At 39.4% G+C, this 22,949-nt stretch overlaps 1 protein-coding gene across 4 annotated transcripts in view; it reads right to left on the bottom strand.

The window, feature by feature from the left end:
* Window positions 1–22,949, bottom strand: part of ppp1r16b (protein phosphatase 1, regulatory subunit 16B) — a 108,380-nt gene that overhangs the window by 43,884 nt on the left and 41,547 nt on the right. For all 4 annotated transcript variants that reach the window (XM_041033000.1, XM_041033002.1, XM_041033001.1 and 1 more), the window contains 3 exons: window positions 14,960–15,030; window positions 3,876–4,021; window positions 1,971–2,074 (listed from right to left, as the gene is read on the bottom strand). In XM_041033000.1, coding sequence (XP_040888934.1) covers window positions 1,971–2,074; window positions 3,876–4,021; window positions 14,960–15,030 — 321 coding nt within the window. The remainder of the gene's footprint in view (window positions 1–1,970; window positions 2,075–3,875; window positions 4,022–14,959; window positions 15,031–22,949) is intronic.

Here is a 22,949-nt window from a genome sequence, read left to right on the forward strand (position 1 = left end):
TTCTCTCTCCTAAGCCCCCCACCCTCCCTCTCTGTATGTGGGTTTCCAATATCGTCTCATATCCAGGATGTAACCCACACAATGGGTGTCATGTGTCCTATATACACTGTTAAAACTATCAGAATCATTAACCCTGCATTTGTTTACAACACAGTACTTTCAGTAACAGGGATTTCCTGACCTTTAATTATCCAGGGAAATATGACGAAGCGCTCATGATGCTCTCCAGCACCACGCTGCTTCCACACAGTCTTCTCCTGTTTACCACAACGGAGCTCCACTGAAGCATTTGTGATTTAGTGTAATACTGAAGGGCACCTAGACCAAGTAAAATTCCAGTATTTTTCACAACACACATTATAAAATCAACAGCAACCCAGAGCCTCACACATGTAGGACTGCCCCCAGAAGTAGAATACCTAATCTAGAGCTAATTTCTGATGTTTACTTTCTATGGGATTTAGATAGATTTAGAAACAAGCATCTGCACTGATTTATGTAAAATGGAAGTTTATTTATGAAGTTTTAGGAGGCTTCTTTGCCTTGATATAGTTGCTTTGATGGAGTCAGTGTTAACCCTACCCTGTAAAACAAATGAATTTGTAGTTTTGCTTTAAATTTTCAGGCTCTCTGCCAGAAAGTGAATAAGTGTCATGTCCCTGAATGCTGAACTATTCCTCTAAAGCAACCACACTTTAGCAGCCAATCTGAGCATTTCGTACTACAGTATTTCCCTAAACACAAAGGCCCTGCACCCACATTTGCTGCCTTGTTGCCAACAGTGTGCACACATGCCTGCCTGCAGATGTTATTGTTGACTGGAAAACAAAAATAAAACAAAAGCTTATGTTAGGCAGGCGGAATGTAAATAAAGCTGTCTGTCACCATGACTGTCTTTACTTCAGTGTTTGATTCTATCACACAAACGCTAACAGAAATGCAAACACATAAAACAGCACGACTTCCCCCTCCTTCATCCCTGATGTGCGTTTATGCGTATGTCAGTGCTGATCTCCTTGAACTCTTTCCCAGTCATGTCACACAGACAAACTGTGCCGACTGCGGCTGTTTACAGTGACACAGCATGAATATACAGTATTGCGCTCTGCATGCATCTCATCGGGAGTGAGAGTGCTGTGAATATCTCAGAGCTCCCTGAGGTGCCAATCCTGAAACTGTGCGGGACACTAAGTGCTTTCCGAGGTCACAACCCCGCTGCCGTCGTCCTCAGCAATCTGTTCCTGTGGTGGAAAACTTAAAGACTGCTGAAGAGGTGGAGCAAACTTTACACTGTTTATTCTAAGAAAGGAAAGTGTTCAGGGGGGTCAAAGATTAACTGTCAAATACAACTATGTGATGTTCAACTTTAGCTACAGCCCTCTCCTGAACAGCAATCGTCCAATCTAATTGTATCTAGTCAGGGCATGTCTGTCAAGCTTCTTCACGTGAAGAAGATCATGGATGTAATAAGTTTTAAAATGTTTCAATTAGAAATATTTTAAAGTAAGCTGGAGATGGCGTACTCACCCAGCTGGAAATGAGAAGCCCGAAATCAAGGACTATTGTCTCCACAAATTGCTACGAATATGCAAAATCTGGCATCGTCATCATAGTAAACTGCATATGTGCCAGAATGGAAAGTTTGGAAAGGTTGTACTGGATATGTCTCATGCCAGTATGAGTCTCAGCTTCACAAAAACATGTTGGACAAGGGCTATGAAGGTTAGACAGCCTGGCACTTGTTACAAGAATGTACACACAGCACACTCTTCCAATAGTGCAATTACGGTTCATGGAGAAGTAGCAGGTAGTAGTAGTAGGTTGTTTATTCAGTCTGTCTGCAGACGTCCTGAGACTGATCAGTCCCCAAACTTGTCAGAGGAAGCACAAAAACATTATTATCCAAAAGATTCTGTCCACGGCCCTCGGTGTCAGCAGGTTTGTTGTCTCTTCAAACATTTATACGCTACCTCTGTTGGCCATGGCTGTCTCAATGATGTCCAGTGTTGGGTCATCTTCACACAGGTCATAGGGCATGTTCCCATCAGAGTTGACTGCCAGCAGATCTGCACCACTGTGGGAGGCGAGCAGATAAATAATTAAACGAATCAGAAATATTAATTGTTCTAAATGTACTATATCCATGGCTAGCTTGAGGACTGTAAGTTATCTGTGATCCAAAGGCACTCAGATTTTTAAACAAACAAAAAAAAGGGTTTGTTAATGTTAGCAACATTTTAAATATTTAACTAGTAAAGCAGGCAGGCTGTATTTCATATTCTGATCAGTTGTGAAACACAAAGAAAAAAAACTGCTGATCTCTAACTCAGAGTCTTGGGCATGAATGACAATATAAATCTGTTAAAGCACTAATTGATGCTGCTAATTAAATTCTTTCAGCCCAGAACAAGTGGACTTGCATTATTCAGTTTTTAATCAGTAATTTCACTGTGGAGAATGAGTCCAAGTGATCTGATGAGTGGTTTGACAAGTTGTGCGTGTCAACAGATGGCAGCAGTGTGTCTGTATAGGCTGCGTGTGTACTGTGTGTCGTTTCCAGTTACTGCATACAGGCTCTAATTCATCCCCGCATGACCACAGGCAGAAACAATACGAGGTGTGTTCACATACAGTGTCTTAATTTGTCTGCATCAGTACAAACCTCTTTGTGTCTCGCTGTTATATAAAATAATCGGATTAAAATCTAATTAAACATGTCTGCAATGTGTAAGACCATACTCATTCCATATGTGCAGGATGTGTCAAATAAAGAGGACATTTTTGTCTCTGGAAAACAATGGGCAATGTTACTGAATGTTGAACTGCACTTGTATGACAAAGATGACTAATAACAATCCATTTGTAAATTTGTCCTGGGACTGGGAGATAATTCAATATTACTGTTTATCAGTTTTTCCTGAAATCATATGTTATTATATAAAATATGCCTTTATATTATTGTGACTGTGATTTCAGCCATGTCTCCCAGCCTTAATATGTCCTTCTGCTTCTTTTACACAAGTGGAAAAAATGGAGAATGATGCCATTTCTCCACCATGGCTTTAATCCATTTTCCAATCTTTGGTTTTATAAAAAAAATAAAAACAAACACACAAAAAATCACTCTAATGTATGTTTTTTTGTTCTACTCCTGCTATTAGTGTGGGCCTGGCATTTTCTCTTCTGCAGCATTACCATCCACTTCCAGAGGTTGCATCCTCTGTTATTTTCATCTCAGAAAAAAACTAATTTCTCTTGCCCAGAACTCAATTTAAAAAAAAAAAAATTCTTAGGTTCTTACAAATTGCCTGCTCTGTCTCACTGGGGACAATGTTTGCATTTATACTTAAATATCTGACCGCTCAATTATGCCAGTTAATTTGAGACTGTGGTGTGTGTACAAGGTTTTCCTCAGGAAATTGGTTAGCAGTGATGCTAAGCTCTGCCCACCCCTTCGTCAGATAACAGCCAGTGATTGATGAAGTTCAGCAGATCAATACTTGTAAAAAAAAACTGCAAGTTTTATTTTCTTCCCCAACATAGTGACACCATGCTCTGATTAATTACTGTGAAGCGTGCATACAATGTGATCAATCACTCAATCAATCACCTGCTGAACTGAATCAGACAGATCCTGGTGCATCTCATCTTGTTATCAATTTAGTTACTAGCCCTCATTAAATATGTGGCCCTCGCTGTGAGAGGCAGCACCACTGCTCATTTTTCCTGAGGCCTAATAAGCCTAATATTACATTTCATAAAAATGAAAGAACCTCTTCTGACATTAGCAGAGTGACTCTTTATTTCAGGCGAGGCTGGAAGCCTCTTAAACAACACTGCAGGAAAGCCTGGTGTAGCGTGTCTGCAAGACTTACTGTGCAATGAGTATCTTGACCAGTCCTGCGTGGCCACAGGTCGCAGCGGCATGCAGTGGCGTCCACAGCTCATTGTCCTGAGCGTTAACGCTGGCTCCTCGGTCCAGCAGGATCTTCACCATATCCTCATAGTTATCTATACAACACTGCACAGAGACAGAGGATGGGGGAGGAGGGAGAGAGAAGATATTTAATATTTGATACTGTAATACTTACTGGGGCTATATCTTAAAACCCTGGAACAGGCAAAAATAAGTAAGGAGAGATAAATGCAGCGCAGGAAGAAGAACAGAAATGCATGAGAAGGTAGGCGCAGTGAATGTGAGAGGGAGTAAGATGGACAACGTGGGGACGGGAAGAGAGACAGAAGAAAAGAGTGTGTATGTGCTGTTTTTAACTGCATCAAATTATGTGTTATCTCTGGTGACAAACTGAGATCCACTGTTTCCTCATATTTGAAAATTTGTCACAATAGCACAGACGAACAAGAAGTCCATAAAGAAGTCAAACCGTATCTCTGCAAAAGTCCTTTAACAGCATATTGCAGGGTGTAAAACTGAGAACACATTAAGCCAATTTGGACACAGTCAGTCTGACATCTCAGCCACTGTGTGGGTTGTTCCCTGGATCCAAGACAGCATTTGGAAACGTACCCATAACTCACACCCATCCACAGACAGAGACAAAGACACAGACACAGAGGAACAGAAAGTATTTTCCTTGTTAAACTGGGTGTGATTGTAGGGTGGGGAGGAAGGAAAATTTTCCATAAAAACCATCCTCCAATCACACTGCTGTCAGCAAACAGCCGTTTTCTCCATCAGAGCTAATTGGTGTGAGTGTGGCAGTACCACGCAGCCGAACAAAGACAAAGACGGACAACAAAGGAGAGAGATTGCAAAAAGCAGACACGGGGTTAAAGAACAGGATTACTTTGTCACAGCAGAAGGGTCAGAAATAATCAGAAAGCTGAGGGATTCAGAGCAAAAACCTTGTTTCCAAAGTCTGAGAGGGACATCTTGGCTAGAGCCTACGTTATTATTTGTGCTGGTGAAGCTGTAGGTTTGAATCTGGTTCATGACATATTACTCATGTTACCAAACCACCCATCACTCTGGTGCATAGTACAGAAACAGCTGTGTGTTTTTTTTTTTTTACCAAAGAGCACCTTCACTTTTGTGAGAAGCCACTGGAGTGTTGTCATTTCTCTACTCTCTGTTTTGAAATGAAAATGAGACATCTGTCATGATGAAATGTAAAATCTCTTCTGACAAAATGACTGCTCTTAATCCCATTATGAAGCCCCGAATGTACTGAAGATTTAAAAGATTTGTAGCAAATAGAGTCAAAATAGAGACAACAGGGAATAAAAGAGCAAAATAAATATATCCATTTTTAAAAAACGTTTATGCTGCTAAGGGTTCTGGGAAGCAGCAGCCACTTGGGTCACTTACTTGTCTCTGATTGTTTCCAATTTTGAAATCTCTCATTGCCACCCAGCACATCATTAAAGGCTCTGTGCGCAGAATGTTTATGTGACTATAGTATCATTTAAATTACTCTGATGGAAAGTCTTTGTAGAAAAATGATACAGTTCTGGTGAAACCTTTCTCTCTCGCCACTCCAGGCTGCTCACAGTCACAAAAATTATGTAAATACACATGCTGTTCCTTTACGCAATTTGCCAAACTTTTTAAACTGATACATAAACATTCACTCCATAAACAGGGTTGCGGGGGAGCTGGAGCCTATCCCAGCTGACTACGGGCAAGAGGCAGGGCAGAAACCAAACATATGATTTTGTTTTAGAAAGTTAGCTTAACTGTACTGTAGTACTTGTTTTTACCTTTGTAGTTTAACTAGTCACAGTAAGAAAACCTTTCTTACTTCCCTCAAATATTTCCCCTTATTAATTAACTAATTAATAATTTTGGCCATTAGCTTTATTAGGTAGGAGCATTATGTGACCTCATCTTATGGACAGATAACATCAACAAGTCTCTTACACGGCTACCATCCAGTGCCAAAAAAGGGCGTCTCTTTAAGTTGTCTAAAACTACTAAAACAAACAAGTAACACTAGCTAGTTACCTGAGCACAGATCGAATATTAAAGTGTAACAATTGACTTAAAAAAAAAAAAAAAAAGCAAAAAAAAACCAACAGTCTTTTTTTTTTTTAGCTTAATGACAAAATGATTATCATGCTGGCTTCTCCCTCTTCATCCTGTTGAGAGTAGCTTTGAGCAGCTAATACAGTGAAGAGCAGTGAATCTGTTTCTAGACCAGAAAGGATGAAAGTGACACCACCACCAGCAGCACAGTCAGCACCTGGCAACAGTTAGTGGAAACCAAAGCAGCTGAGTTACAGGCATTAAACAACTGATCAATCCTCCCTGCAGCTGCGTTACCATTCTTATTCGCCAAGAAACAGTTACATATGCTGCAAATGCCTTCTAATAAAGTCCAGTATAAGTTTGAAAGATAAAGTGACTCATAAGAAATAAGGATTAACAGGCGTGGATGAATGAATCTCAAGTAACTCCTGTACTGTGGGTTTCAGTTGTACTGCAGACGAAAAGCAAATAACATTGCTGGCTTCTTCTGCTTGAGCCTTTACGTTAATCTGACAACATTGGATTCAGATTTGCACCTTGTTATTCAAAAATGGGACAAATGTGTAAAACTGATATCTACTTCTTACCAAACAAGGTGTATGTTTGAAAAGGGCCTCTGACAGGTTTCCCATCCTGCAAGGTAGTTAAGTGCATTCAACTTGAAGCCCACGTACAAATTCAGCCTCTGATTAGATGACTACAAAGAAAGCGATCAGGGATGTGCTCGCGTCCAAAGGATCAGGATTAAAAACCACTGATTTAGAGATGCTGTTATATGTCTGAACTTTCCCAAAGAGAATTTCTCACTCTTCCCACTCATCTTTGAATTTTCCACCACACTCTACACGCTCACCATATAAACCGTGAGAAGCTGAGGTGCAGAGAGAAGAGAAGACGCACCTTCCTTTTATGGATTTACATAGAGAATGAGCTGAAAGTGCAATCTCTAGAGCTTTCTATTATCTGAGAGCAGGAGGGAGAGCAACTCAGTAATACAGAGAGAGCGGCACAAACATGAATATAAACTAACAGGATGGAAATGCCAAGAAAGAGAAGGGGGGAGCAGATTAGAAAACAGACGAGTCACTTTGGGAAATGTAAACAAGAACAGCAGACTCTCCTCTTTAGCATCCAATAGACACCATTAAGACTTGGCTATGCTTTAAAATGACTTTAGAACAATTAATGGGATAACAGCACAAGTAACAGACCAATGTATGAAAAATAGAAACTAGCTTTTAATCATATTTTCAACACAACAGAACAAAATTGCGGTGATTCAATATTCTGTAACATAGCAAATGTTACTGTTCTGACAATAAATTGTGACAAGGTGACCAGATATGACTGTGAGATGATTTGCCGGTTGAGACCGTCACCTCTGGTACCACATACATCCCTGCCAACCTGCAAACAAAATCTCAATCTTTCATCTTTCTTTTCCGTCACGTGTACTCCATCTCATGCCTCCGCCTTCCTACAGTCTGAAAACAAAACCTTAATCTGAAAACAACAACAAAAACAGACTCTAAGATTACACTGACGTAAGGAGAAAATGAGTTGTGCGCATTCTCTGAAGTTTTGTAGCTTCAAGGCTACTCAGATAAGACGGCTCTGACAGGAGCGCCGGGGGAGAACATAAATTAATATACAACACAAAAGAGGAAATGAAATTACCGCGCAGATGCAGAGGACAGATAGCAGGAAGACAGATAAGAGGTGAAATGGATGCATAGAAAACACAAACACTGACGAACATCCTGTGACTAACATTTCAGTTGAGATGGAAAGATTTAAAACCTTTTTACATCAAGTCTGAAAATGTCAAACAAAACTTATGCATCTTCCAGAAAAACAAAAAAACAAAAAGGAAAGATTAAAATGAACACATAAATCTAAAGTGTGCAACTGTTATACCATATATATTTTATTTTAAGTTGCTTGATGATGAGCATTAAAAATCTAACTAACCACTCGAGGAATTTCAAATTTGGTTATGAACTGTGTTGCTGCTGTTTACATGATGTGTCCCAAAGAAATGCAGTGTCTGACCTGTGGATAACTTTAATGTCGGGGTACAGGGACTTCGATTACGAGAAGGACAGCAGGTATAGATCCAACAGAACACAAAAGAAAATGCAAAAATCCTCAACCCGAAAACTGCTGCCCATATCTCAAATTTGTCCACGTTCAAATAAGTCTGGTACTGTGCTCATTGGTCAGAAAAACGACCGAGCCAATCACAACTTTGTAGGAACGATTAACAGCAGTGGTTTAATCCATCTTCCTCTGCCACAGCCAGAAAAGCTATGACTCTTACATCGGCATTTTCCTTTAATCGTGGTTTAATCGAGGTGAAAAACAAGTTAAAACGAGTCTTTCTAACTACTGAAAAAGGAAATAAATTCTTGTTCTTACAAATAAAACTTTGAATTCACATACATAACATAACACACCCTTGCTCAAGTCAACACACTGAGGGGTTTTGCTGCTCATGTCAGACGGAAAATGGCCATTAAGTCTGATTTTCAGGTTTGGCAGTATGGACTCCGGGTGCCTCATCAATCACACTCACACAAGTCACACTCTCTTGAGTTATAACTTCAATCTTCAATGCCTGATCTTTTTTTTTAAAGTGGAGGAAGTTAAAGACTATGGAGAAGTGTCTGCAATATGTATATGAGGAGAAAAGTGTCATGATACTAAAAGCAAGTAGGCAGCGTGAAGAGAAAAAGGAATACATGAAAACTATAGTATGGAGATCCTGGTCCCAGTCACAGAGCACAGGAGGAGGTGTGCTCAGAGGTTTTTTCTTTTTTCCCCCCTTCTGATGCAAATTTTTTTCTGAAGAAATCTGCACTGCGAAAGAATCACATGGTCATCATACATGCTTTTTTTTCCAGAGTATATATTCAGTTGCTCAGATAGAGAACGGTATGAGACAGATTGTACAAAACTAAAAAAAAGGTACCCGTATGACCGTCTAAAGCTCCCAAAAGCAGAAGTAGCACTCGGTAGACACTGGTTTATTTTTGTCAAATACTTCTGGTGTCAGTGATGTCAAAGCAGATGCTAAGAGAATTCAGATTCAGAATAAAAGACAGAACAGCATGAGTCACACATTTCCTAATTTCACCAAGCGCGTCGGTGTGTTCATGAAGATATTAAACTGTCAAATTGTACATACACAATACATGAAGATTCAGAGATCAAGTTATGGACTTCATTTTCTGTCCGAGTCTGGTAATTGGCAAGTTTGAAGATGTAATTCAGGAAAAAGGAGCAGCCTCATAAAACTGACAAGAGCAAGACTCTTAAGGGACATACGAGCTTGTCAAAGGCATCCGATACTCTGATGGATTAACTCACATCTAAAGCTCCAGCCTGCCGCAGTGGCATGACAGATGTCTTCCAAAAAACAAAAAAAAAACAAAAAACAAAACGGAGAGGCTGCAACCTACATGCCAGCTAACAACCAGGCTAATCTCTTAACCTCCTTCTCAATAAACCCACATACTCCAGCCCACCTGCTAGATGACTGCTAGGCTAATCTCTTAGCTGTTGTTCCTCTGGAAAAAAAACCATACATATTTGCACCCACAAGCTAGCCAGTAAACCAAACTCCTAGCCTTCCCCTGTAGATCTGTTGTGTACCACCTCCATCCCTCTTGTTCTGGCAACATGACAACAAAGCAAGCAAGGAAATAATGTGCCTTTCATGACAACTATTCAAACAAGGATGGGAGTGTGGTCCCAGACAAAGGCCCAGATTATGTCTGTGTGGCTGGAAACAACAGCAACAAGTCTTGTCAGGATCTGTCAGTGGGCTGAGAGGGCCGTGGCTCGTGTTGAGGAGTAAAAAATCACAAGAGAATCATGCAGGGTTAAAGTGAGCAAGACCAGGACCAGGTGGCTGAGAGTACAGCTGAGACTGCAGGAGGTTGAAGGTTAAAAGAGTCTTTAAATTTGACCAGAGCTGAAGAGACCAATGCAAATCACGAGGAGTGAAGGGGTCTGAGGGAAGAAGCCCATGGTGCCAAGTTGAGCTGTTGAGAATTATACCTAAAAGTCTAACTGAAGTGAATCTGGGCTGTGACAAACAGGTGGCACATCAGTAGGGTACAGTATGTACCCTCTACTGATGGTTTCTGAGCTTCAGCACAATTCAAACAGCTGCTGCACATTATTTCCACTCTTTTTTTTTTTTTTTTTTTTTTACCTTCCCGTCACTCTCCTTCACATATTGTCTAACAGGGCACCAACACTAACTCATATCTCTGAAAAATAATTGAAAGTATTTTAATAAGAAACTGTACAGGTGAAAAGACTGACAATTCCCCTGGTTATTACTGAATTAAGGGAGGTAGGTGTAAGAACATGGCACTCAAGTGCTGTCAGGCCTGAGTCGTCAAAGGCTGAAGTAATGAAGAACCGAATGACCGATAAAAGGTCTGGGACAACACAGGAGTGCAGACTCACAACTTCACAGCTCTACATGATCAAACCGAGCAGATGATCATAACAGCACAAGTTAAAAGTCCGCCTCAGTGATGTCTGCACAAGTCTCTGTCATGTCTGCATAAATATTTGAGTGGCTGAATCACTGAAGTAAATCCTTTTAAATGCGGCTCCTGCAGTCTGTTGATGTTCTGGGTCCCGCGGCCCCACTCGGCCACACCGGGATCCTGAAGCAAAGCACCAGAGCTCGGAGCCAGAGCAAATATGGGACAACATGAGGCAGGTGTGTTTGGAAGAGCCCCCCCTCCTTATTACCCCCGAGGATGTTCGGCCCAAAAATATCCCTGAGTACCTACAATACACATACAGGCTAAATGAATGTTTAAAAAAAATATGATTCATTACACAGAGACAAAATCTGAGGCAGACAGAACAGCTCTTTCCAGACAACCCTGCATTTCTTTTTCTTTTGCCTGGACCATCCAAGCACAGTGATCTCATCAAAAGCATTTTGTTTTTTTTTGTTTTTTTTTTGATGCAGTGCTGCTAGTGACAGCTTGAACCCTACACACATTCATCTATTTATCCATCACATCATCCCAAAGCGATCTAGCCAACAAACTATAGAAAATTATACATCTCTATCAAAACTGGGGCTGTCAAGGTGCATTCATGACGCATTAACTTCTTCTCAAGGGCTGAAATAGTAAATATTTAAGTGTGTATAGGGGTGTGTGTGTGCGTATGTGTTCTGGCACATACAGAGCCATTTATTGATTGTCTCATTTCAGTGAGGTGAAACCAACCCTCTATAGGTAAGACATCCCATTTAGAGAAACATCACCACCACTTCCCTTCATTTATCTCACCTTATAGATGTGTGGACAAATTTTGGATCAAAACCATTGTTGTGAGGACGTTCTGGCCGGTCCTCACAACCTTAAAGGACTGTTGGAGGTTTAGGTCTCCATTGGAAGTTGTAATTGCTTCCTTACCTGCTTATGTCTACTCTTGTCTGTTTGTGTGAGTCGTTATTGGGTGTTTTATTTTAAAATGCTTGGTGTCTGTTGTTTGTCTGTTTTAAGGTTAGGTTAAGGGGCAAGGGAAGGTATTATATCAGTGAGTGTCTTCACAACTATAGTAAGACAAGAATCAGTGTGTGTGTGAGAGAGACAGACTCATCTCTTTTCTTAGTGTCTATCTTTCTGCCTGTCCTTCATCTAGCTTCTGTCAGCAGCGAAATGTTTGTGTGTTCATTTATGCCTTCCCTGTGTGTGTTTCTATGCTGTGTCCCTGTCTGCCTGTGTATGTATGGTGGTATTTGTCAAATAGCAGCAGAAGTGAAAAGGTCTCATCTTGAAGACACTGTGCAGGCTGACCCATCCAAATAGCAGATTATCGGGCACACACACATTCAAAGCCGAAAGGTCAATCTGATCTCTTGGCAGCCAATGGCCCACAGCTTTTAAAACACCAGCCACACCGGTGGTGACTGATGGACTTCAATTTTCTCTTCCCCTGCTGCTTTCTCTGCCTCCCAGCAGGAGACTGAATATTAGGCTTTGAGCAGTTGAGAGGGGAAAGAGAGATGGCTGTGTTAGCCGAGGCAGAGCGAGAAGAGGCAAAGAGGCAGAGAAGACATAAACTGTCTGCGGTACAGTACAGTACAACTATAGAGAGAGACAAACGAGAAGAGAGGGGGGCAGGAAGGAAGAAAAGCAGAGAAGAAACTGAGGTAATAAATGAGAATCACATCCTTTCGAAAGAGAAAGAGTCATCTTTCATGACAGCACAGCCAGCTTTGTTTTATTTCACATTAAAATTTGATTCCAGTTCATGGATTAAGAAAACTCGGTGTCCTTCACAGTGTAAACATTTCTTTGTCTTCACATAAAAATGCCGTCCAGAACTTGGTGAGAGGTTTAGAACAAAAATAAAAGTCTGATTTTATTCTTTATGCTAAAGATAAACAAAATGACTCCGTGCCTATTTGTGTTCACACTTTAGCCAGTTTTTCTTTAGCATCTCTCACCTGTAGCTTCTTTGTTGACATCCTGCTGATTGAATAACCAACCGTTATTCAAAAATAAAATATCCCTTTTTTCAGACGGTCTCTTTTGAAGAATGTTTTAAAGATAAGGAAGGAAGAAAACTTCTCAAATCAGCTGGTTGACCTGTGAGCAAATAAAACATGTAATGATCCATTACTTGCACAGACAACTGTGATTTGGAGCATTGATTTGGATGAGGTGGAGGCTTTGATTATCATGGCTGTAACGGCTCTAATTAACAAGCGAAAATTGGCCTGATCTCCTTTATAAATTTCCTACATCGAAATGGATTAATTTCCCCAATACTGAACTCATTTCCTCACTGTCAAAAATCATTCTTTCAGTGTCAGAAAACCTCAATGCTCTATTCTGCACAAGGCCTTTAACTCCTACCCCTGCAAAGTAATTACAGCAGGACATGATTTAATTATATTTCAACAAGGACTGAGATGGTGATGGTAAAAGTAAGACTTGACTAATAAAAGTTTTAAAAGAAGATACTTTTGACGTTTTACTGCTCGGCAAAGACCCAGAGGCAAAATGTGGAATATTTGACAACAGAATAAACTGAGTAAGATACCACACAGTTTGAAAGGCCAGGTCAAGCACCTTTTAAAAAAAAAGGATTTTATGCATTCCTCTTTATTTTATATCTAATAAACTGCTGACGTTTAGCTATCTGACAGTCTTGAAGAAGAAAAGTAGATTTGTGCCATGTGAATCAAAATGTTACAGAAAATGAATTCCATTTTTCTATTGTCAGTTTTCCTTGAAAACCCAGAATATTACATTAACCAGAATTTTTTTTTTTTCAACTGGCCAATGCAGAAGGACTGAGTTTGCTATTTACACTGGGAACAAGTTACTTAGAAACAGCCTGGGAGGGAAAAAAAAGGAATATAGTATGCATAATGTGTTTGATATTTTGAGTGATATTTTGTACATAAATATCTAAATGTCATGTTTAGCTAGCTTAGGAGACTATAATTGAATTCAAATTGGCTTCAACAAGTGAATTTGAATGAAAGTCCATTTAGAAGGATGCATTATGCACAAGGTTTCCTGACAATAAAATTACTTTTATATCCTTTTGCCCACCATATGCCAGTGTATGATGCAGCTGCTCTGTGACTTTCAGTAAATGGCTGTGGTATATTTATTTATTACTTTATTATAAGTATATGAAAAGCCTGAATCCACAAGTCAGCAGGACTAGAGAGTATCCCAAGTCTTATTTACTGTCTTATGGTCCAGACACTGTATTGTCAGCTTCACTGAAAAAAAAGCTTTGCTAAAATGTGCTATAACAAAGGCAGTATTTCTGAAATGCACATCTGAGCTACCATAACACAATCAATTCAAAAGAAATGTGTATGTCTCTATGAACAAGCATAGAAGAAACATAGCAAAGAATCAGTATTGATGTACATACAGTATGTGTCTGCTCTAATGGAAAAAATAACTAATAACAGATCTAACCTGTAAACACACACCTCAGGTCTGTAGTAACCCAGGACCATATTAACACAGGGTGTAATATGATCCTGTCCAATTTCCTCATTTCAACTAGTTAAACCTGCAATAACTGATTTTTTTTTGTTTTTTTGGCCACTTGGGACAGTGGAAACAAGTTGTGAACACAACACTGATATATTGACAGGGAACTTCTTAGGAAACAGCTGCTCATCATTATTTGGAGTCATGCTTCTGTCCGCCTGGTGAATTTAAGTCCAATGCTTACTCTTCTTTTGACCTGTTTTTGAGGGAAATATCTGGATCTTTCACTGTTTTCAAACTGTTTTCACATTTTTATTTGATACATTGCTATGAAAATGTTAATTACAGCCACTTTAAGCCTGTAAATCCCTTGTGTTCCTCAACCTATATGTTACAAATAAACATGTTTCATGAAATCATGTAATGCTACAATTGATGTTTGTCTTTTGGTAAATAGTTAACAGACTGCATTTATGTTGTGCTTTCATCTTAAGCACCTTACAGTTTTGCCTCTCATTCATCCATTCACACATTCAGATTGTACCACGCAAGGAACTGCTCTGACCATCAGGAGCAATTTGGTATTCAGTGTCTTGCTCATGGACACAGAAAAATCTGGGGATCAAGCTGCCAACCCTGCGATTAGTGTATGACCTGCTGATGTTACCAGAACACGCCATGCAGTGTTTTTGATATTAGACATGCATCTAACAATCTATCAAACTACTTTACATCTTTTGGCATTTTCAGTTTGAGATAAGACACCGAGGTGTTATCAGTGCCCCAGTTTCACAGGAAAATACTGAGTGAGAGGGACACACCAGAAGACAGAAAGACAGAAAAGTAGTGAGAGAGAGAGAGAGATGGGGAGAGAGAGAGAGAGAGAGAGAGAGAGAGAGAGAGAGAGAGAGAGAGAGAGAGAGAGAGAGAAATGACAGGTAGGGACAGAGAGGGACAATCTTACCTGGTGCAGGGCGGTGAGACCGTCTTCATTGCAGAGGTCTGGACTCACATTGTTCCTCAGCAGGTAACGTACTGGTGGAAAGAGAGACGAAGAAACGTCAATGAAGGCTCACACACCTATGGGCAGTATTTCTATTTAAATGCTGGATTTCCTTCAGTTGGTTTAGAAATTAAACCAGATTTAGAGGTCTCACCTCACTACATGCTTCACTTGCTCTAATGAAAAGAAGAAGTATATTTGGTGGCTGAAAACTGGAAATTATTCAGTTTGCTGTTGTTATGATACAGCTATTCAGTTATAATCAATACTTCAGCGAGAAACAGCTGCTCTGGCTGCTGCAAACACAACAATAGATGCAGGATGAAGGTATGATGAGATTCCACACAACCCTTTCCTTAATTGCTCACACAGCCTGCAGGTGCACCTCAACTTAACCTTTTGTTACACCGTGACATCACCAATCAATCTGTGATCCATTAATCATACTGTATCATCATGATGCATCCCTGCAGTAACTTCAATCTCTGAAATTATCAGCCCTGCCAGGATGTTACCCAACTGACCTTGGAAATGTGGATGAATGATGGGTAAGGGGAGGTAGGGAGGGTTAGTGATGGAGGATGATGTAATGATGCTTGGGATTACACTGTTGTGTCTGTGTCATGGTCCACTCAGACCCTAATTCACACAATATCAGTGATCACGGTCTACACACTGGACAGCTGCCCGACTGCTAAAACTGCTAAACCTGACGGCCTGAGCAGGAAGTGGCTGCAGCACATAGTGCTCCTCTCCATGTCATTATTATCCCTAGTTTTTGGCATTGTTGCCATCAGCTTTTATTTCACAGAGACAAAAAAAAAAATGGAAGGGAAAACAGAACGATTAGATGAATCAGGTCATGACGATATGAGTGCTGAAAGAGAGATGAGAGAGATTTGGGATGATAATTATCACATCTGTTCCTCAGACTGACACAACTGACAGAAAAAATGGTCACGTACACATGAACACATGTCTGCACACAAAACCACAGGTTCACTGGGCTGAACAGATAGAAACACACACACCTGCACCTTCTTGCAGCTGGACAGATATGTGATAAAGTGGAGTAGACGGATGTGCAGAATCAAAGCTGTGGGTTTGGTTTTAGAAGATATAAATCAGATATAAATCTTGCAAACAACATATGATAACTGCCTTACTTTGCTTTCCATACCAATGATACAGTACAACGAGAAAAAAAACTGAAATATCCTACATAAATAATGTTTAGTTTTCTGCTTTTCTGTTTTATGTCATCGGAAATTGAATATCTTTGGGTTTTCGACCACTGGTTGTCAAAAACAAGGTATTTGATGATGTCAGAGTCAGATGTTTCCAGAGTATTGTGATAGAAAATCATCAGCAGATTAACCGATAATGAAAATAATCCTTAGTAGCAGCACACTAGCAGAGCAGTAGCTTCAGCGCTCTGTCTGTGTCTACATACTGTATGATATGTTCAGGAACATAACATACATAAATGGCTGCTGGTACATTTACACATATATGAAGTATTTAATTATCAGAATCTTTGCACTGTATTTTAGATTTATATAGCTTGCTGTTTTCACCACATGCAGTTCTGGGCACGTTTTGTATGAGAGAGTCAGTGGGAGGTGGAAACTCGGTACTCTGAGAGGAGTTGCACCTGGCATCTTTTGGCAGAAAACTTTCCAAAGTTAAGAACAGTTTGAGCTCCCAGAGGAGCGCCCGTGATACGAACTGCATTTTTATGTGACAGCTAATAAAGACAAGGGAGAAGGGGTATGTTAAGAGAAGCAGGTCATGACAACAAGAGGAATACGAATGAAAACTGAACAGTAGAAAGACACAGTGGTTGTGTTGTAGGGGTTTCCTTCAAGCAAGGGTTAAATCAAAATACCATTTGACAACAACAGCAATTGGTCATGAAGAAAACACTGTGCATTGTGCAAAATGTGGCAGAGGGAGTGCCAGCGTAATTCTATTAAATATTTCCTGAATCTATATATGTCTATTTAGACCTCTATTAGGCTTCTGATAAGCATCACTGTCTGTGATATTTCTGTGATATTTCACTGTGCCAGAACATTTTCACTATTATCTCAATCATCTACACAGGAACTCAGCTGCAGCCACAGCTCCAACATCTGCCGTCTTTAAGATCCAAGGCCAGTAAAACATAACCAGACAAAACCAACTGCTGCAAAAACCGATGGTTCGCTGTTCGTGCACTCCTGTGAGAGGTAAGAGAGGGAAGAAGTGAAAAATTACACTGAGTGCTGAGAGAATTGGACACAAGGTTATACAGTGCAAGCTCAGTCTCCCTGCATCCAATAAATGTCACACACCATCTCTGCTTTCCTCTAGTGTTTTTAGAGTGCTGTGTTAACAGTGTCCAACCCCGACTGAGAACATGTGTCGGAGGAGCTACAGTACTGTCTCCACAGCTGTAATTAGAAACAGAGGTCTTTTTCTGCTTTTCAGAATCTTCAGAGGACCTTCTTAATGTCATGTTTAGCTGCCTAAGGAGATTATAATTGAATTTAAACCGGCTTCAATACTGCGTTTAAATAAAAGTATTTAGGAGGATGCATCAAGTGCAAGGTTTCCTGAAAATAACTGACTGAATTACTTTTATTTCTTGTTGCCCAGAGGTAGCAGCACATCATGGTCATAGCATTTGTATTTATTTCTCTACTTCAAGTGTACGAAAACCCTGAATCAACAAACATAAGAACTATGAGGCACTTCAAGATGCGTTTTCTAGTCGTATCTATTTAACCATCAATCCCACTGAAAATGGTTTTGTCTAATTTATTACAGCATTATCATTTCTACAGAAATCCTTATGACACAGAAATACAATTATGAAGCTACATAACTAAACAAACATCCCCACTATGTAACAAATGAAGGTATGTTGACAAATGCTGCATGTGTCTTTTAATGTCTAAGGCCATGGAAGAGAAAAATAAAGTGGATTTGAAATTCCGAAGCATGTCTCTACCGGTCAAGGCCAAAAATTTGTGTCTGCAGAATAATAAGATCAGGACTGAAGAGGTGCTCAGGAGTTTGCTGTGATGACAAAGCGAGACAAGCTGTGTTGGCATAATTCCTACCATTTCTTTTATTTAAGGGAAGGAGAACCCTTCAATCAGAGTGAAGAACTGTCAAATTCAGATATAAATGCTTTCAGGATCCATTTAATACCTTATTACTTCCTGAAATGGTCAGTAATAAGCATCAAATGTATACTTTCCACTGCTTCACCAACAAAAACATATTTAACCTTCTTTTTTTTATTTGCAGTTGTCTTTTCTTTCCTGCTTTTTACGTTACTGGAGCAAACGAATGACTATATCGATGAGTCACAGTATGGATGTGACAACTTCAAATGTGTAAGGAGAAAGATGAGAAAGGATTTTTTAATTGATTTTTCAAAGCAAGCATTCACTTTTTTTCTCGCCCCCATATGCAGATATGTCAGTGTTCAGCTACAACACTGCAACACTGCAGTTGGTAGGGATTCAGTGTTTTGCACAATGATGCTTCAGTAAGACAGAAACTGGGTAAGACAGGAGCTTTAACCAAACCTTCTGGTTGTATATGGCCACCTGATGATTTAAACAATGTATTTTAGAATCTATTTCATAGCGTATGTTTCCAGTTTCTAAGTAGAAACTGAATATCTTTGCCGTTTTTATAGTTTCTCTATAAGTTGAGAATAAATACAACATCTGTGTTGTAAGGAGGCATCCACAGGAGGATTTATTATAGATCAGGGACCTGCCTGTCATTCAGTATTACAGCTGCAGCAGCTGCAACCTCAGAAGAAGAGACACAATCACAGACTCAAGATCTTACACTGTACACATGTTAATGACATTCTTATGTTTGTCTGACAGCCACATACATGCACACGTAAAAGTGTTCACACAGACAGATCAAACATCCAGACACATCCCACTAACACTTCCATTGTTTCCACTGAAGGTCTAAGAGTGTATGAAATAAAACTCTCTATAGAGCAAATTAACAGCTGACTCCTAACTCAATAGAGTTTATCATGAAATCCTTTCTTTTACTTTCATGGAGACTGGATGTGTCTCTGACTGTGACACTATGCACACAGATCTTTTGTCTGATCAGGAGGGGAAGAGAACAACCCAGGTTCTGGCTCTGCACACTGTATTAAGCACTCAACCATTCCTGTTATTCCTATTGTTAAAAGAAAAAAGTCCTCAAAGGCAGTGATTACATGTCCGAAACATCAGCCAACAAACATGAGACAAAGATGAACATGCTGAAACACCTTTAAGACAAAGTAACATTCAACAAGTAGTTGTGGTGTTACCACAGCAGTAGGTACAGTAAGTAGAACTTAAACTGTGAGTCCAATCCATCTGACATCTCACTAATGCAAAAAAATCTCCAGTCCTGTCTCTGGAAAACATGACTGTGAATAAAGCCAAAATTCAATTTTCCAACCGCTCCGACGCTCTGATCAGATAACAAAAATCCAATTTCTGTTGCATTCAGCTTGAACAAAATTGTATTTTAGCATGACTGAAAACAATCCAGAGGTTGGCAGTTTCAAGATAAACAATACAGTGAAAAAAATAAATAAATAAAAAGAGTGGTAAAAGTGAGTGACAGAGTTCGCATGAATGCCAGCACTACATAAACACTACCCTGTCACTGTTCACTTCCCCTGCTGGAACACCATGCTATTAATCTCTGTTAAATACTGACTACATACACAAAGCAGTGCTGCAATATGGGCAGGTATGTGTGTGTGTCCGTCAAGACACAATTGCACTTGAAAGTAGGTCTGAGATTAGAAATGATGTGCACGTCATTTATCATTCACGTGGGAGCCACTAACGTGCGAGTAGATTTTCCTCTGCATGAGCATGTTTGCCATGCACACAGCGATGTACAAACACATTCTGATTTCCCATTGTTTGGGCCTGGAAAAGCAACCAGGTGACAGTTATCTAATGCTGTCTGTTGGAGGCGGAAAAGTCAGAAAGCTCTGCCTGCTCTTCAGGCTGGAAATTCTACAGTTAAAGATATCTGCTGGACACCGGTGTGAGGTTAACAAATGTACATGCGGCACACTTACACTCACCGCCACCAAACAGCCTTATTTTTGATTGGTTTTTAGGCGTGTGTGGACCAAAATATATGCATTAGTGCTGAATTGCTTTCTGTGTGAGTAAGGGTGGCTTCTGATGCATTAGTTGAGATGAAATGGATTTGAGTTATGGTGTGTGATGTATCTGATGATGTGAGAGAAAGAGCAAGGCAGAAGAAGTGTGTACATAGCTAGAGGAAAAAGAGTGAGAGATGGCTCAATTCGAAAGACACTTTCATGAAGTTGTGTTCTTAATATTTATGAATGTTTCTACTGCTCTGTTTTGTTTCGACTCTCTTTCAATACATATTTCATGTTGTCGTTTGTTGTTTGATTTATTTTTCATATCTGGGTGGAATGTCTGGTCTCTGTTTTCAATCTTTGGTCTGTCTGAACCAATCTGTGTAAACAGTGTTCAATAAAGTGCTTATGAAATTCAAATGATCTGCCCTTTATGTAATATACTGTAGCTACAATGTGGAGCTGGTGTGTGTATGTGAGCATAGGTGGTAAGTATATATGACAGGGCGAGAGTGTTTGCAGAATGATGATAGGCTCATTTATTACACCCAAACACCGTAGTACATACAAATGTGTCAATACTAAGGCAACGGCAGAATCATTTTATCTGTTGAAATATTTTTTTTTCTTTTAAAAAGGAAAGAGTGACATTATCACTAAACCATAACAAACTACATTTGCATTTGTTAGAATAGTAAGAATATTATACAGTACAATGAGTAAGAATATTTAATGCATTTTTAAAATTATTGATCAGGCCCAAATTATTGAAGCAGAATGGTCTTTGCATGATCTGAGTTGTAAGAACAGTGATATTCAAAGTAGAATTCTATCTGTGTTATAGTTAAGTGTTGTTAAACAATGCATGTACAGCATGCATGTGAGTTATGTGTGCTGGGCTGACAAAACTCTTCAATCATATCAAAACAGGTAAAAATTTAACAAAAAAAAAAAAAAAAAAAGCTCTATGACCTTTAACAGGTGATTTGTCAGTATAAACCATCGTAATGAGAGAGTACAAACAGAATCCCAGCCAGCTGAAAGAACTATGGCTGAAAAACATTTTGTCTTTTAAAATGAAAACAGAGAGAGCACACATTAACATCAAAATCTACAAACAAACAAACAAATAAAATCCTTTTAGAGGTCTAAACTAATGAACATAATGCAATTAACAGATATCTTACTTGACACATTAGCTTACACAGGGGAGAGACTAATTTAATGCCAAAACCTCATACATGGGATTTATAATTACAATTACAAACACTGCTAAAATGTCAATTAGCATTGAAGCTTCAGTCTGCTTAAATAGAGGTGAGGCAATCAACACAAAACAATGAGCCAACTAACAAATCTCCAACGAAACCACCTGTGTCCAAACAGAATGTACTTTAAAGCTGCCCACGATTATTTTTATTACTTTTTTCATTACCCAATTAATTCATTAGTCTGTGAAATGTCAGAAGACAGTGAAAAATGCTCACCACGATTTCCAAGAGCCCAAGTTGACATCTTCAAAATGCTTGTTTTGTCCAAAACCCAAAGATATTTGACAAAATACTGTCATGAGTACTTCTGATACTTTAAATTAAATTCTGCTAAAGTATTTTCACTTACAATAGAGTATTTTCACACTGTGGTACTGATACTTTTACTTAAGTAAAGCATCTGAATACTCCACACAATCACTGCTATGCTGGGTTTGCTTTTTGGCTCTGAGCTTGATATGAGATCCGCCTTTGCAGCAGTATTTGCAATATGAGATCCAACTAACGATTATTTTCAATACTGATTAATGTGCTCATTATTTTCTCAATTAATCTTTTAATTATTTTGTCTATAAAATGTCAGAAAGCCGACCAACCATCAGTCCATAAGCCAAAAATACTCAGTTTACAATGATAGCACAGAAAAAAGCAGTAAATTCCCACTTTTGGGAAGCTGGAACCTGCAAACATTTGGCCATTTTGTTTAAAAAGACAAACTATTTTTCTATTTGAATAGAGCAGCTGCCAATTCATTTTTCGATCAATCGGTTAACCTATTAACTGACTAATTGTTGCAGCAGTATTTGCAGTGGTGATTTAGGTACTTCAAAGCCTTTTTCATTAAGAAAATGTGTTCATCTGCCTCTTCCATGTCTCATTAGCATCATGCAGACTCAGACTTAATGAGAAATTTTGCCTAAAAATGTGCAAAATGTGCAACTTCTTCACTTTAATCTCACTGCTGATCTGTTTTATGAAAAAAGGAAAAAGGGGGTTCTTAAAGGATATGTAATGCAAACCTTAAAGGGTAATGCTGCGGATAAAAATTTGTTATTCATCATGCAGACATACTATGGGACTAAAGGATGCAGAGAAAAAGAGAGGAGAAAGTAAAACAGAGTTGGAACTAGCAGGACACCATGAACCTGATTCCTATCTGTCTGTACCACCACCATGGGACCGAGCAAACACACAAACACAAAATCTTTAAAGGCAATCCATTACATCGAAGGGTCACCATAGTGATTATCTACCACCCCACAAGTCAGTAACACAATACTGCAGAAATCTCATACATGTCTTCCTGGGCAGGTCCCCATAAATTCCCATTGAGGGAGGGGGTGGAGCTGGACGAGATGCTTCCCAAAAGATAAAAGTTGCATTAACAAACAGCAGCACAGGAAGAGAAACCCACCCTTCCTTCCTGTTATCTTACAGCGCCTCGACAATACTGTGTGGGTTTGATTGTGTGTTGGAGATGGAAACAAATCCCAAGTGAATGACTTTATTTAGGTCAGAACTTTCCTGAGCGCTG

Source organism: Toxotes jaculatrix, chromosome 3 (genome assembly GCF_017976425.1).
Source record: "Toxotes jaculatrix isolate fToxJac2 chromosome 3, fToxJac2.pri, whole genome shotgun sequence".
In the NCBI taxonomy this organism is placed as follows: Eukaryota; Metazoa; Chordata; class Actinopteri; family Toxotidae; genus Toxotes; species Toxotes jaculatrix.